The 14,882-nt window shown below is 36.5% G+C and overlaps 1 protein-coding gene across 2 annotated transcripts in view; it reads right to left on the minus strand.

Moving 5' to 3' along the window:
* GPR89A (G protein-coupled receptor 89A) overlaps positions 1–14,882 on the minus strand; it is a 44,404-nt gene that overhangs the window by 12,540 nt on the left and 16,982 nt on the right. For both annotated transcript variants that reach the window (XM_061186077.1, XM_061186076.1), the window contains 3 exons: positions 9,050–9,170; positions 8,322–8,402; positions 930–1,039 (listed from right to left, as the gene is read on the minus strand). In XM_061186077.1, coding sequence (XP_061042060.1) covers positions 930–1,039; positions 8,322–8,402; positions 9,050–9,170 — 312 coding nt within the window. The remainder of the gene's footprint in view (positions 1–929; positions 1,040–8,321; positions 8,403–9,049; positions 9,171–14,882) is intronic.

A 14,882-nucleotide genomic window follows, 5' to 3' on the forward strand; every position in this document is an offset into this window, starting at 1 on the left:
TGGCTCTTCCATGATTAGGCAGTAAGCGCCTTGAGGAGAGAGGCTATCCTCTGCTCATCATTTTACCCCTTAGCACTCTGTCTGGAAATAGGAGACGAGAAATGAATTTAAAGTCATCTTTTTTTCTCTCTCCTGTGGTCATCCTACTTTTTTTTTTTTTTTTTCTAATTCTTACCTGCATTTCACACCAGAAAGATATATCATAATTTATAGCAAGAATAGGTTACATTCTTTTCCTCCATTTGAAGCACAGGGGAATTTGTTCTTCCTCAGGCCAGAGAATGAAGCAGGAATATGCTATTTCACCTCTAGTCCCCCACCACAAATTCCAGCTTAATAACCTGGTAGCCACAAAGAGATTTGGTTACTCAATTTGGGAATCAGTTCAACACTGCAACCAGCTGGGCCAAGACAAGTCCATTATCCCAATCTCCTTGATTCTTTAAACCAAAAAGTCACTGGAGATACAGAGCTGCTTAAAATTTGTTTGTTTCTAAAACTGATTGCTTTAGAAATGGGCCCTTACAATCCCATATACAAACCATCCATTTGCGGGAGCCATTGTTTTGTGGTGGTTTTTCAGAGGTGGGAAATACAATAGTGTAGTGGAAAGAACTGAGGAGACCACATTTCTGGTCTTATCTTTGCCACTGTGTGACTTAACTTCTCTGGGTCTATTTTCTCATCTGTAAAATGGAAAGACTGACATGTTAGGACCCCTTCAGTTCAAAGACAATGGTTTTATTATTTTATGATCTTCTATGGCTGTTGGAAAGATGACTGTACACATTGTATTTCCTAAGCCCAGCCCTGGCCAGCTGAACTCTGATGCAGTCAGGTATCTTAGAAGAGAATATCCCCATACTATTTTTTCTTCTGCCCTTGGTCCAGAGTTGAGAAAAAGAATCAAGCAGAGGGATAAAGGATACTTTCACTTCCTGGGGCTGAAGTGGTAACACTCTTTATCATTCCCCAGAATCCTGATGGTTTGTTATGCACCTCCCCCTTCTGGAACATAGTCCTCCGTGTCACTGCCATCCTGAAATAAAATATAAAACCTCAGCAAGGAAGCATGGACCCTCGTAGTCCATTCTCATCCGCTTTCCAGTCTCATCACTGCTCCTTTCATTTGCTGAGCTGTTCAGGGAAGGATTCGAATTCTGGAGTCCCACTTTCCCACAGCTTACAATTGAGGGAAAAGCATACACTCCAGAAGGAATGTGAAATAGGTGAAGGAGCACAGAATTGGAGTAGGCAATAAATTTGAGGACTGGCTCTACCACTTGGAAACTGTGAGACCTTAGAGTTTTCATCTCCTCATCTCTGGATGATTGTGAAGATCAATGAAATAATATATTTAATTATTACCATTATCATTTAAAAACAAAATAAAACAATAGCTAACATGCCTAGCTAAAGGATCAGGTACAGGGTAGGAACTCAATAAATGTTTTTTTCTTTCCTTTTTAAAAGCAGACAAAAGAAAAACAAACAAACAAACAAAAACCCCAGAAAATCACATAAACCTGGCCTCTTCTAAAACACTATTCTCCCTTTAATGACAGTCTCCCCCTACTACCGAATATATCAATGGAAAACTTGTCCTTCCTCTTGTCCTGTCAGTCTGTGGAAGGACCTACCGCCTCAGTGGTGGCTGCTGGCATGTTCCAGCCCACCATATAGAATAGGGTCCTTGTGAGGAAAAATAGATCATCTGTGCATAAATGGCTACTTGAAGAGTACAATAGGCCAAGGCCTACAGGCTTAAAATAAACCAGAATGAGTCTAATAAAAAGAGTTGTAGAACTAAAGAAAAATTTAACTCAAGGTTAACCTCAAAAGGATGACAAGAGATAGAAATGGTAAGGATAAAGAAGCAGCATTGGTATTCATAGTTAGGACCAATACAAACGGAACCAATGGTACCAAATACCAAATGGTATTTTTGTGGGCTAAATTCTTTAAGCCCTTGGCTAAAATGGTATTAACAATAAAGAATATTAAGTGTGTTAGCCAAAATGACTTAACTGTTTCCTCCTTAAAATGACCTTTACCGGGATACTGAGTAAATGGAATATAGCTCCCAAGTTGTATTAGCTCCTTCTGCCTTTTCCTTTAATTACACATGTTCACTGTAACTCAGCATTATTGGAAGATGTAGAACAACCAAGAAGAGGCTCAGACCTAGGGAGATTTTGACTTGGCAAGACTCATAAGTCTTAGTTTTTCCTATTTTCATAGTTGGGAAAGCTGGAGCAAAAGGGAAGAGGTTCTATCCCACTCATTTACATCAACATACCATACTGGATTAAAGGAAGGCAGGGGGGATAGGGCGCACAGAAGCACATTTCTGTTGTCCTTAGTTTCAATGTCTATAATACAATAAACATAATGACTGGCTGTGGAGTGGAACCTCTTGAACATGTAAAGATGACAGACACTGCATTGTGGTCCCACAACAGGCAAAGAGGTAATCACTAGAAGAAGTATGTACTTGGTGGTAGTTTGCACATAAAGAAGCTGAAAAATGTCTACTATGGTTTAAATACGCCATCCTACAGTTTTCTGGTATCCATCTCTTCTGGTTGGAAGTCAGCAATTACTTTTTTAATTAAACATTTTCTTTTGAGATAACTGTAAATCCACATGGGGTTATAAAAAAAATACAGAGATACCAGGTACCCTTTCCCCACCTTTCCCCAATGGAAATCTTGTCGGTACAATATCACAACCAGGATACTGACACTTATAGAGTCAAAATACAGAACATCTCCATTACTACAAGGATCCCTCATGTTGCCCTTGTATAGCCCACTTCCCTCCTCCCACCCCCAGCCCTTCTTTAACCCCTGGCAACCACGAGTCTGTTTCCACTTCCATTTTGTCATTTAAAAAATGTTATATAAATAGAATCATACAGTATGTACCCTTTGTGGATTGGCTTTTTTACTCAGCATAATTTTGTGGAGATTCATCCAGGTTGTTGCATCTATCAGTAGTTCATAACTTCTTATTACTCAGCAGTATTCTGTGGTATGGATAAACCACACTTTAACCATTTATCCATTAAAGGATATCTGGATTATATCCATTTTTGGCTACTATGAATAAAACTGCTCTAAACATTAAGGCACAAATTTTTGTGTGAAGATAAGTCTTCATTCCTCTGGAAAAAGTGCCCAGGAATGCAATTGCTATGCTGTGTAATAGCTGCATGTTTAGTTTTTTTAAGAAACTGCTAAACTGTGTTCCAGAGTTACTATACTATTCCACATTCTAACCAGCAATGTATGAGTGATCCAGTTTCTCTGCATCCTTACTAGCATTTGTTGTTGTCACTAATTTTTATTTTAGTCATTCTAATAGGTATATAGTAATACCTCATAGTTTTAATTGCATTTCTCTAATGGCTAATGATGTTAAAAACCTTTTCATGTGCTTAATTGCCATTTATACAACGTGTACAGTGAATGTCTGTGCAGGTCTTTTGCCCAACTTCTAACTGGACTGTTTGATTTTTTTTTTTTTCTCTAAGTTCTGAAAGTTAGTTCTTTCTCAGATATGTGGTTTGCAAATACTTTCTCCCAGTCTGTAATTTCTCTTTTCATCCTCTTAGCAGGGTCTTTCACAGAGTGAAATTTTTTCATTTTGATGAAGTCCAATTTATCAATTTTTCCTTTTATGAATTGTGCTTTTGGTGTCAAGTCTAAGAACTCTTGTGTAGCCCTAGATCTCAAATATTTCTCCTATTTTTCTACCAAGTTTTATAGTTTTACATTTTGAATTAATTTTTGTATAAGGTGTGAGACTTAGATTGAGATTCATTTAAAAAAAATCTATGGATGTCCAATTGTTCAAGCACCATTTGTTGAAAAGGCTATCTTTCCTTCACTGAATTGATTTTGCAAATTTGTAAAAAATTAGTTGGGCATTTTTCTGTTGGTCTGAGTCCTCTATTCTGCTCCATTGGTCTATGTGTCTATACCTCTGCCAATATAATCCTTGATTATAGCTGTATAATAAGTTTTGAAATCAGATAGACTGATACTGTTCATTTTACTTTTTCAAAATTGTTTTAGCTATTTTGAAAAAGTGTCTAGTACTTTTGTGTCTCCATATAAACTTTAGAATAATTCTGTGTGTATCTACAAAAAATCTTGCTGGGATTTTGAAATGACTTACATTAAACGTGTACATCAATGTGGGGAGAATTAACATCTTTACTATGTTGAGTCTTCCAATCTATTAAACATGGTATATTTCTCTATTTAGACCTTTGATTTCTTTCATCAGCACTTCATAGTTTTCAGCATATAAGTCCTGTACTTGTTGTGTTAGATTTATACCTAAGTATTTCATTTTTTTTGAGTGACTGTAATTTGTACTGTATTTTTAATTTCTAGTAATATAAAAATACAATTAATTTTTGTATGTTTACTTTGTATCCTGCAACCTTGTTCAGCAACCATTACTTTTTTTGTTGTTCCCCTATATTTATCGTTTTTCTCTTGATGCTTTCAAAATTTTTTCTTTATCTTTGTCTTTTAGCAATTTGACTATATGAACCTAGGTGTAGTTTTGTGGTTCCCCTACTTAAGCCTCTTAGATCTGTAAATTAATGTTTTCCACCAAATTTGGAAGGCTTTTGGCCATTATTTTTTCAAGTACTTTTTTGGCCCCTTTCTCCTTCTTCTAGGACTCCAACTACAAGTATTTAGACTGCTTGATAGTGCTTCATCCTGAGATTTTGTTCATTTTTCTTCCATCTTTTATTTCTGTATTCTTCAGACTGAATAATTTCTATTGATCTGCCTTCAAGTTCACTGATTCTTTCTTCTGCCATCTCAACTCTGCTAAGCCTACATAGTAAAATTTTCATTTCAGTTACTGTACTTTTCAGGTTTGAATTTTCTTTTGTTTCTTTTTTAAAATATAGTTTGTATTTCTCTTTTGAGACTCCTTTTCTGTTCACTAATTAATATTATGCTTCCTTCATTTCTTTGAATGTATTTATAATAGCTGCTTTCAAGTCTGTTTGCTAAATCTGTTATCTGGGCCCCCCTGGAGTTAAGTGTCTATTAGTTGCTTTTTATCTTGAATATGGTTTGCACAGTTCTGTTTCTTTGTATGTCTAGTAAGTTCTGATTGAAAACTTGACATTGTAGGTATTATGTTTTAGTGGCTTTGGAATCTGTTTTATTTTTCTGAGGACTGCTTTTTTTGTTCTAGTAAGCAGTTAATTTACCTGGACTCGAAATGTGAAACTGTCATACTTACTGTGTGCGGTAACTAACGTTTCTACTCAGTTTTTCAACTCTTAGAGGCTCTTTCTTTACCCCGACTCTCTGGTGGTTTCCTCTGAGCCTGAGCAGGTTAGTGGTCAACAAAGAATTTGGGCAGATTTTATAATCAGATTTTAGGCCTTGCTTACCCTCTCTGTGATCCCTTTGTTTCTAGGGATCCCTCCTAAATTTCTAATGCTTTTCCAGTCTTGAGTTCTACCTTCTGACACCTCAAGCCAGTAAGAATTTCACTTTCTGTCATCCAAGTTATGTGTCTAACTTACATACAGTTCAGACAATGCACTCAGTCAAAGACAAAACAAACTTGTAAATCTCATTAAGAGGCAATGCTGTCTTTCAAGGGTAGACCCCTTTCTAGTTTCTGCCTACTTCTCTGGTATTTCCTCTACACATGCATAGCTTAGTGATGAGGCAGGGATTTGGGCAGAGTTTATATGTAGATTGTAGATCTCAGTCCTTCTGCATCTCTCTTGCTTCCAAAATTTTCCCTTTAAATTTTCCAGTTACTCTGCTGATTTGAACTCTATCAATCTGTATACTTGAGTGGGCAGTGGTTGAAGAGCACCCGGAGGCAAGAAAACCACAAACGTCCAGTTACCTGACACTCTTTTCAAATTTCTACCTGTCTCTGCTCATTTTCCATTGCCTTTGAATATTTGTTTTTAACAATTTTTCCTGTTTCTAATCCAAGGGTAGAGATAAGGTTTTTCCTCATAGTAATAGCTTGCATTAACTTTTACATACTCTACGTACTCTAGGTTTTTTGTTTTTGTATGTCATAAGCTGTGCGAAAAAGTATAAATTCAGAATTTGTGGGTTGAAAGGGATACTAGAGACCCTTTAGTTAACCCCACCATTTTACAAATGAGAAAACTGAGACAGTTTAGTATTTGCTCAAGATGACTTAACAAGTTTCTTGTAAAGTGATTGCCTAGTTCAAGTTCTTTTCCTTATACCATGGTGTGTAGTTGCATAACTGTATTTTCTATCTTCTACAAAACTACAATTTCAAAACTAATATTGTTTGTGAAAAGACACTATACTTCAGTTATATCATAGATCTCCAAAACAAAAGCTTTAAAATCTAAGTCAACAGAAAAATAAAACAAAATAACAGGTCACTTAATTCTCTCAAACTGAAAAAAGCTGAAAGGCTTTGATCACTAACTCAGCATATTCCTACTATCTGAAGGTTTCTGATGAATATTTTCCAAATACTATAAACCTTATCCTCTATTCAGTGTTCCAAGTGAGAAGATAGTATGCCTCTTTCCTGCCCCCATTTTCAACCATTAACTTTTCTGGACATAACATGCTATTTTTCGTGTATGTCATCTCACTAGGGCCCTCTGCTGTTAAATTGAAAGATGGTTTTCTGGTCACTACTCTTCTGCAACTATGAGTGTTTCTGAAAACATTTTTTCAATATTTTGGTAAATAGCAAGGACATTGTATGAACCTCAAAGGTTGCAGTGTTGTCATGTTAGCTGTCTATCTGCCCTGTTAGCTCCACTGGGTAAAGAACTGTGATAATTAGGTTAAGTTGGGAGGCTGATTCTTCTGAGAGCCACTCAAATTAGTAAGACCTACTGCAGGACCACAAACCATCCCAGATCCTGACTTAACAAGGTCTATAGGGGTACATGTATAGATCAGAGCCAATTCCTCAGCATGACTAGTGATAAAATGGCTTAAAAGTGCACATCCACAATGACATGGGTCATGACTTTATATTCATCTCTCTATATGAATAAAATAAATATAGTACAAGGGAGAATGATCATGGGAATCAAAATAGTATGTTCCTATACAAGTATCTTTTAATATTGAACAATGTTGCTCTTGTTGTTATATTCTAAAAATCTACATTCATATTCATTCATGTAAAATAAACTGTAGAGCATGAATGTGAACAAAACATATATAAGTAAACAAATGTATACACATGTGTATCTACTTTCACTACCTTAGTAAAGATGTATACAAATGGAGATAAATAATTAGTTGGTGAATCTGGACCTCTTTATCATTCTAATGTCTATTGTTCTCTCTTATATTAAGTCTTCTTTGACTTGATTATGTATCCTACTACAGTAAAGTGTTGAAAGAAGAAACATGAAATGGAAAAACACTCATGCAATTTAAAACTTCTGTGACATCATTTTTATATGAGTACTAATAACTCTAATAAAAACAGTAGACCAATAAGCTTCATGAAGGTAGGAACTGATTACCTTGTTCATCATTCTATCTCTATGTAGTATTCAGCATTTAGTACAGTGCCTAGCATAAAGTAGGCTTTCTATATAATTATTAAGTCAATGACTATATGAATGAATAAATAAAGGCAAAGTATTAAAACCAAATGATTGTCCTGCCGAGATTATTAATAAGTCAGATAGTTTTCCTTGGCTATGTATAGTTCACTGTTCTAAGAACTCTACATGTTAGTCAACTCATTATTATTATTTCCATTTTACAGATAAGGAAACCAAGACATAAAGAAATAAAGCAACTAGCTCAAAGTCACACTGTGAGTTGTAGGCCAAAGATTCAGATTCATATAGTCTGAATCTAGAGCCTATGCTTTTACCCACTGTGATACAGATTTCTAGAAATGCCACCTCGAAAACATACATTTTAAAAGTACTTTTTAAATAGTAAAAACAACAACAATAGCTGGAAGACTTGAAGGATTTTTTTAAGTAGTTGGAGAAAGGGAAGTTGAAATAAGGCATGAAAAAGTTTGTAAAAATGCAGCACAATAGACTTTTAAAACATCCAGTGTAGAATACCCTCAAATATAAAAGTTATTCTAAAATTTATCTCAAGAGAATTTATCTAAAGTTAGGAACTAAGGTTGAATTTGAAAATTTTCTTTCACATAAGATTAGACACTAAGTCTTTGATGGTTCCCTAACTTAAAAATGAAATGAGATGAAATTCCCTGTTACCACCAATTCATGTCAAATTTCCTTGTTGAGAAATTCTAACAGCATTAATGTGCTGATATCTTACCTTTTCTTTTTGCTTATGATCATATCCATGGTTTGGAGTAGTCGCCGTTCCAGGGCTACAATATCTGTGTCAGTCACATTCCTATAATAAGCACAAGCTGTTAGCAAAGTTTTGGGTTCCATCCCTGGGCATAATACAAGGCAGCTTGAGAAACACACAAACCTCAATTGTTACCCTATAATTCAAGGAACTGTATTTTTTCTGAGGAATATTAAAATAACTATAATAAGCAAAAATGCTTTTGTTGTCATTTTTTAATAGCTAATTCTTCTGACGCCTCAGGGAAGTGGAAGGTAACTAGCTCTCTTATAGACTTGCTTAACTTTGATCCAGTGACATTTAGGATATACGTGTATGCACAGTTTTAACTTGGCATTGTCATCTACTGTTCTACTTCTGGGAGGAACTGATTTGCTGAAGTTGAGACTAGTTCACATGGCTGTCCACTAAAAATGTGTCTTTAAAAAGTGGGGGTGAAAAGGGGGTGGAGAAGGTCAGATTGAAATTGCCATTTTAAAAATAAATAAATGCAGGACAAATAACAAGGGCAAGCAATGTAAGTGATAAGACTTATTTGAAAGATTCCTAGGTCAATGCCCATAAGGACAGAGAGGAATAAAAAGGCAGTGTCATAGATCTAATGTTTAAGTATTAATGATGGTGGCATGATGTGACATACGTATTCAATAAGTAATGGGAAAAAAGGAAAGAGACAAAACTCTTGTTACCTGAGGAAGTAGGACAGGTAAGTGTATGGGCAGTTGACAGCACCAAATCCAGAAAGAAGAGCCATGAGAGTCACCCCAATCACACCTACCCGGCTGATGAGTTGTTCTATGGACAAGATCCCTAAAAATATCAAAGCACATCAATGCCAGGTGACACAGGCAAAACGGTTTTCATCTGCACAGCAAAAGGGGACATCACTGAAAACAGCAACCATTACGTTTAGCTAACTTACATAAGCTAAATTTTACTTATTAATATATAGATTTTTCTCTAATAAATATGTCTATTGATTTTCTTCTTATCCCAAATGCTTCCAGAGTCATCTCTATTCTTGGGTAACGGTAATAGTAAAATAATAACAACAATTATAAATAACACTTATTGTCTATTTATTCAAGATAGTGTGAACTCTAACAAAGTAAGGTAGTACTTTTAGTAAAAGGTTTGGCAAAAAAATTAGGAAAGCAAATCTGCTGGAAAAGTATAAAGAGCAGATACCACTTCTTACTATAGTTAATTTCAATCTATACATTTTCCCCTAATGTCATAAGCTCTTTACCTACCTTTGTCTTATTCATTTTTGCCATCAATACGTACATAATGCATCTAATAAATGGGCTGAACTTATAGAATGAGTAATTCAAATGTAAGTATGTGAGTTTTAGATACTCAGTTGTATTCTAATTATCAATAGTTTCCTATTATTTGAGAAGGCTGAAAATCAACTTGGTAGTTAAAATAAATGCTATTGTTGATGTATTGGGGATATATGAGAGAAAGCAATGCTAAGAATAACTCAGGAAGTTTGGTATCACAGGAAAAAACTAGTTTAAATTTGTTTTCACTTCTTATTTCTAGGATAGAATCACTTCAGCCAACCACTCCTAAGGCCTAATGCCAGAGCTGCCGTTCAGGAATTCTACTAGCTTTGAAGCTGAACTTCCAATATTTGAGTCCTCTTGTGCCTGTATTTCCACTACACCATTTTAGAGGTCATTATGACTGCTGGTCTCTAGTCTTTTGCCTCCTCCGACCTTCCATTTCCTTCTTTGCTGAGCTTGGACTCCAAGCTTGTTTGCTTTAACTTCTCTCTCCAGGACTTTCAGTCCTCTACTCTCCTCCTGAAGCACTGATCCTGCAAACTCCCAACTCTGGATCAGTCTAACACTCTGCCTTCCCTGTGCCCATGACTGAGCTGCCCCAAACTGCTAGAATGCATACTGATATTGATGCCATTACAGGTGTATGGTCTCCAGTCTTAACAGAAATCACACACTACTAAGGAATCCTTTTCTCGCCCTTGGTAAGCCATTTCTCCCCCTACCCCTCAGCAGATACTCTTTAACTCATTTTTCCAATCTGTTCTTTTTAGCTAATGTGCTTATTATATAAGAAAGAAGTTATTAGACATAAACTACCTTCATTCTACTATAAATATTTACATCTGTAATCATCCTTCCAACTTGCCCCCCTCAGAACAAGATGGTGTCCGACGCTAAGACTTCTCTACCAGCGCTTTTGATCAAATTCCCCTTCCACCTCCTCCAAAATCTTGTTCCATTTCCTGTCCTCTATCTCTCGTATCTTCAATCTTTCCTCCTTTGCTGGTTCTTTCCTTTCAGTTTCAAGTCTCTTTCCTAAGAAAAAGTCTGTCCTTGGCCTTGAGTTTACATCTAGTTACCAATCCTCTCTATCTACCCCTTAATAGCCAAGCTTCTTTCACCTCCATTTATTCTTCAATTGCCTGCAATTCAGCTTTTAACCCATTCTTCTACACCCAATGAAAGTACTTTCATTAATAATTGTAATGGCAATAGAATAGGTAACACTCACCAAGCACCTGTTATATAACAGGTACTGTTTGAAGTATTCTACTTACAATTAATTTAATCCTCATAACAACCCTATGAGGTGGATATTATTGAATATCACATTTTACAGATGAGGAAATGGAGGCACAGAGAGGTCAAGTAACTTAGTCAAGGCCACACAGCTAACAAGGGGCAGAGTCAGGATTCAAACCCAAACAGTCTAGCTCTAGAGCTTGGACTCTTAGCCATTATTATAATATGGTCACGAATTTTCTTCTGGTTGCAAAATTCAACAACATTTTCCAATCCTTGTTTTATTTAATCATTTATGACATTGAATCATTCCTATTTAAAATTATTTTCCTTTCTTGGCTTTCATACCACAATTTCCCTTGGTTTTCCCATTTCCTTCTCTACTTGCTATTTCTTGGTCTTTTTTTTTGCTCTGCATGGGCCAGAATTCCTTCTTTCATTTCTGTCTATACATTTTCCTTGGGTGATTTTGCCTGTTTCCCCAGTTTCACTTAATGGCATTTAGCTGATGTCTAACTTTTCAGATTCCTGAAATTATCTCCAAGAGGACAGATAAAGCCACACCTTTTTCCTAAGTTCCTGACTCGTGTATCCAATTACCTACTGAATATCACTTAGATGCACACAGGCAACTCAAATTCAGCATATCCCAAACTAAAATTATCTTCCTTCTTCTGTATTACTTATCTCAGCAAATGACATCATCAACTATCTAGTCACCCAAATAAAAAATCTATACCACTAGTCTCCATTCTGTCTCTTACTCACTCTTGAATACACCAGTCTTTTTTACCTCAGGGCTTTACATGATGTTTCCTGTGCCTTCCTGCTGGGTCTACCTTTGATCTTGTCCTTTAAATCTCAGCTTGAATACCACCTCCTCAGAAAGGTTGACGCTAAGGACTTGCATTAAATTTGATATCCTTATCTGCATTATTCTCTATCATAGCAACCTGTTTGCTCCGTGATGACAATAATCACAATTGGCAACTATGTGTTTATATATTTACCAATTTACTGTTTAGTCCCTCCTTCTAGACTGTAAGTTTCATGAGGGCAGAAACCAAGTTTATTTTGTTCATGGTTGTATCTCTATCACTTAATATAAACTAGGTGCTCAATAAATATTTGCAGAATGTTAAATGAATGAATAAATCCTCATCCAAATTCTGTTGATGCTACTTTCCACATATCTCTTGAATTTGCATCCTCTTTACAGGAAGGAATCATGTCTTATTGATCTTTGCTTTTCTTACTGCCTGGCACATGGAAGGTGTTCAACAAATGTTTGTTGACTGTGGGTACATTATTATCACCCAGTAACATAAAAAAAATCCAAGGGATTAATACAGGTTGTTATATATAAAAAACTGAAAAAAAAGTCCCCTCTCCTTTTATTCTCTTAATAAAGGTGATGTCCCTTTATTAAGTATCTTTTTCTGGTTTAAAGTACCTTTAGATACTACCTACTTAATCTCAGCATTTCTATGAAGTAAAGGTTAATCATTATAATTCTTGTTTTCCAGCTCATTAATGGAAAGTCAGATGGATAAGTGACTTGCAGAAGACCATCTCACTGTTGCTATTTACTCACAGAGATTCCTTCTAGCTTCATATGATTTCTTATTCTCTCTTACTCTTTCCCACTAGGGAATGTCTTCCAGCCTTCCTAGGTTCAGGCACTGCACAAGGAATACTTTCACAGACACTTTTTCATATAGGTAAGGATTGGGTCTTATAGTTTTTTTGTGGTCTCCATAGCAACAAACCATATTGGTTGTTGGGAGAGTCCTGGGAAAGCTCTAAAAAGGCACCTGGCTGCTTCTCAGCTACTGCCTAAACTTTTCTTCCTACTTATTTCTCTTACTGGGTCAAATTAATTAGATGCTTGAACATTCAGAAATAAAACCAAAATGCTTATTTACCAGAGCACAAAAGAAAGACTAATACTGAAACTATCTTCTTAGCTCTTCTTCTCAGTGTATTCTTCAGGACATTCCCACAGAATTTAAAAAAGGGATGGAGGAAGGTACAATAGATGTGATGGTCTTCATCTCCCCTGGGGCATGGTCTGGCTGCACTGGTCACGTGAGCCAACTGCTCACAAGAAGAAAACTGGAAAAAGGTGTCAGAGTCACATCTTTGGACTGCATGTGAGCTTGCGCTATCGTTGTAAACAGCCCTGGGGTCCTTTTACAACTACTGTTCCTCATTTCTAGTATCACAAACAAATCTGTCTCTCTGCGGGTTTATTTGAAATAGTTTAAGAGTTATATTATCAGGGCCTCTCTACCCCAAATCTTTCCATACAATGACATGGGCATGCTGACCATATTAGCAAATCCTAAATTCCTACCCAGAGTGTTACATTCTTGAGCTCATCTACCACCTTGGAGAACCGAAAATATTTTTTTCATTCACTAATTCAATAAATATGTATTAAACACTTATTATGTGCTAGGTTCCATGCTAAGCACTAAGGATACAAAGATAAATAAGATGTAGTTTCTGACCTCAGGGAGCTCACAGGTTAATGAGGAAGTTGGAAACAAGTAATCATAAGTTTTAAAGGTGATATAAGTACACTGAGGCAGGAGCAATTAACATCTCCTAATGATGGCCAGGAAAGTCTTCTTAGAGGAACTGACAAGAGTTGAATACTGAAAGAATAAATAGGTATTTTCCAGGTAGACAAGAGGTGAAGCATTGTCCAGGCTGATAGAACAGCTCTAGAAACTTCAAGTAATTTGGTAGGACTGGAGGACAGATAGAGAAAGAGAGCAGTCGTCAGGACTTGGAAAGTCTTGTATGACAAGATAAGAGTTTGAATGTTTTTGGTATGCTGGTGCTTCTTAACTTTTGGGGACTTATTTAATGTTATGTGAAATTTCAAAATAGCTATTTTTGTTTTTAAAATATACAGTTATTTATGATGTTGCACATGCTTTTAAAAACTGCACATTTCCTCTGACACTCCTGCAGGAGAGTCTTATAAACTCTCTCCCCCAAATCCCTGCTCTAGGCAATGAGTAGACACGGAAGGATGCATGGGAGGTAGGTACGGCAGATTCAAGACACTGGTTCATTAAACATTCATTCCAATGCCTTTCTAGCATGTCTTCTTGTACTATTAGAATCTGGAAAGCCAAAAGCTCTTTCCCAGATTTCCTTGAAGCTAAGGTTCTGAATGTTACCTAGGTTGCATCATATTCACTTGCCCATGTAAGACCACAAATACAGACGTGAATAATGTGGGAGTGGTGACAACACTTGGGAGCTGGAGCAGCTGAAGCAGTTTCTAATGTCTGGTCCCTGATCATATGTCCTGAGTGGCAGGTGACAACTTTCATGGTTTTTAACTCCCTAGTACACTGTAATAAATCACTTTCTGCTTTAAACTAATTAGAGTAGAATCTGTTTTCTGCTATAAGAACCTTGATAGATACAGCAGGATAGTAAAATGAAAAGATGTGTATTTTTTTTAAAAAAAGCTCCAGTATATGAAAGGTCCAGTATATTTATTACAGGTAGGCTCTAATCTATTTTTTTTAAATCTTTATAGGAAATTTAATTGTTTTTTTTGTTTTGTTTTGTTTTTTGTTTTATTTTTTTTGGCTGTGTTGGGTCTTCGTTGCTGCGCGCGGGCTTTCTCTAGTTGTGGTGAGCGGGGGCTACTCTTCATTGCGGTGCGCGGGCTTCTCATTGCGGTGGCTTCTCTTGCTGTGGAGCACGGGCTCTAGGCATGGGGGCTACGTAGTTGCAGCTCGCGGGCTCTAGAGCACAGGCTCAGTAGTTGTGGCCCATGGGCTTAGTTGCTCCGCAGCATGTGGGATCTTCCCAGACCAGAGATCGAACCTGTGTCCCCTGCATTGGCAGGAGGATTCTTAACCACTGCGTCACCAGGGAAGTCCTATTTTATATAAATTTTTTGGAGTAGTATTTATTTCTGGAGTAGTTCTAGAAGAACTTGTTAGGTGAGGGATTTTTG

Source organism: Eubalaena glacialis, chromosome 3, assembly GCF_028564815.1.
Source record: "Eubalaena glacialis isolate mEubGla1 chromosome 3, mEubGla1.1.hap2.+ XY, whole genome shotgun sequence".
NCBI classification, from domain to species: Eukaryota; Metazoa; Chordata; class Mammalia; order Artiodactyla; family Balaenidae; genus Eubalaena; species Eubalaena glacialis.